Source organism: Physella acuta, unplaced genomic scaffold (genome assembly GCF_028476545.2).
Source record: "Physella acuta isolate Inbredline_101_S28 unplaced genomic scaffold, ASM2847654v3 ptg000004l, whole genome shotgun sequence".
NCBI classification, from domain to species: Eukaryota; Metazoa; Mollusca; class Gastropoda; family Physidae; genus Physella; species Physella acuta.
In genome coordinates, this window is record NW_026731524.1 from 51,572 (window position 1) to 53,779 (window position 2,208).

Sequence of the window (2,208 nt, forward strand, 5' to 3'; positions counted from 1 at the left end):
ACTAATTAAAATAAAATTGATTTTATCTAATAAATAGCAAATAAATACTATAGAGCTTAAGGGGCAGGCTCTGAAAAAAGGGGGAAAAATCTTTTTATCGATAAGACTTTTTTATTTACGTGTGTATCTAAGTCAAGGTATTTATAGGAGATTATTTGCGTGCATCGGGGACTCTCCTGAAAGTATCGTTACCACGGAAACTGCTTTCGCCATGGCCATGGCAACCATAATTCCAGAAGAATTCCTGATGCTTGAAATTTTTAAAGTACCCTAACTTAGATACATATGAAAAAATAAGTAAAAAAAAAAGTGTTTTTTTTTTCTTGCACCTACTCTCATAAGAGCAAAAACTTGCAATTGACGTTTATTAACTTAACTAATAAAGTTGAACTGATCTCCCCTCTACGTTAGAGTATATCTATCTTTATACATCTAAAACTTTGTCGTTTTATACATGTATTTATGTATTTATATGTATTTATATTTTGTTAGACATTTTTACATTTGTGTTGATTTTTTAAAATACATTCAAATGTAGAAACACATTTTTAATTATACAAATGGACAAACATGAATATAATTTCAAATCACCGGAAGAGAACGTAGCCTTTTAAGCTAGCTGTCTTGTTAATTTTTTTCTCTCGGATATCGACCTATCTCTTCCGCCTTGTAGGAGCGCCCCATTTAACTTCAACATTCTTGCCAATTACGTCATCAAATCTGCCGGTAATTGTGAATGTGTATTGATTTTCATTGCATAAGCTGTTGATTAAATATTCCACGTCTGTGTATGCGTTTGTTAAGTCGTTCCACAGCCACGGCAAAGAGCCGGCCACACTCTGACGCTTCAGTGCTTTGTAGAAAGGTACATCATGATCTCCAAATTTGTAGTTCAAAGTTGGACGAGCTTCACTACCGCGATGCTGATAATGGTAATTTGTATACGTATTTTCTGCTCCCCCTCCCCAACGTAGAAAACCCTGAAGATCTATAGAAAACTTTGGAATTATAGTAGCAGTGTAGTTTATAGAGGTTTTTGTAGTGTACATCAATATTGTCCAATTAGCATCGAACGTGGTTACGCTTGTTTCATAGTTAAATTTGTATGAGGCTAACCCTCCTCCTAAATCGAACGGTGTGAAAGTAACTTGGACATTGAGCTCGTGACTATTTTTCCAGGAACTGGTTGTTGTGTGTGTGACTCTACGATAACTAGTGTAAGATCGTGTTACGGACTCTGTGTCAGCTGTTGGGTGATTGTTATATACTGTTCCAGAGTCTATGCTATCCGTCGTTATGTCTTGATCTACAGCCTTTCCATATGTGATATCCTTAATCACAAAGCTCCAATCATCATACACCATGCTTAAACGTTTATCGCTCATGTAACCTTCACAACGCCCACTTTTATCGGCGACCCACTTGTCGCCATCTCTCCTAAAATCTTCTCCTACAGCTTCGGATCTACACCCTCCGCACCAAGCATAACCAAGTTTATTAGCCAATTTAGCCATGCCTGACATTGTTGTATCCATGATGCGAGATTTTACTTTATAAAGATTTTACTTCAGGTCCCGAGGCTAATTTAGAACATCGAAACTTTATGACACAAAAGATTCCATCACATGAGCTTTGATGCAATCCTGTAACATAATAAACCGTGTTACATCCATACATGTCTGTCTGATCAAAACAGCTGGAAGTGTCAATGTCGTAACGATGTTAATAGTCTGTAGGAAAATCTGCTGGCTTAACACAGCGTCCTTTCTCTATATTGTTTAGTGGATCTTTACTCTTTTCTATCTTATATAAACCATTCAAAAAGTAACCAGGTGGGCAAGCAACTAATGCATTTTCTCGACCTAAGGCGTTGGGCCAATCAACATACACCACTTGAGACTTGGTGTTGTCCCATGGTGATATCCAGCTAAAATATTCAACATCTTCCACATGCTTCAAATACGTATCATTCCAAAGTTGTTAATCACTCTTGCAGAATCCAGCGATAAAATCGTCTCTGTTGTCACACTTCGATTGCGAATGTTTTCCTTCACTTAACCACAAGAATGCTCTGTCTGTGTAAAAAACTCCTCCAACCAATACCGTGGCTAGCAGCAAGACAAATCCAGTAAAATACATTTCAAGCTCTGTGTCTGGAAATGAAACAAAGCACACTTATGATATATAATAATTTCTTTCATATCCAAG

At 36.9% G+C, this 2,208-nt stretch overlaps 1 protein-coding gene across 1 annotated transcript; it reads right to left on the reverse strand.

Moving 5' to 3' along the window:
* Positions 1 to 653: 653 nt before the first annotated feature.
* Positions 654 to 1,535, reverse strand: LOC131931768 (aerolysin-like). Its single transcript, XM_059288942.1, has one exon. The coding sequence runs from the start codon at positions 1,533 to 1,535 to the stop codon at positions 654 to 656; it is 882 nt and encodes a 293-aa protein (XP_059144925.1).
* Between the last annotated feature and the right edge of the window lie 673 nt (positions 1,536 to 2,208).

Excerpts from the sequence above, each read along its gene's own strand:
- LOC131931768 (XM_059288942.1), bottom strand. The coding sequence starts at position 1,535 with ATGGATACAACAATGTCAGGCATGGCTAAATTGGCTAATAAACTTGGT.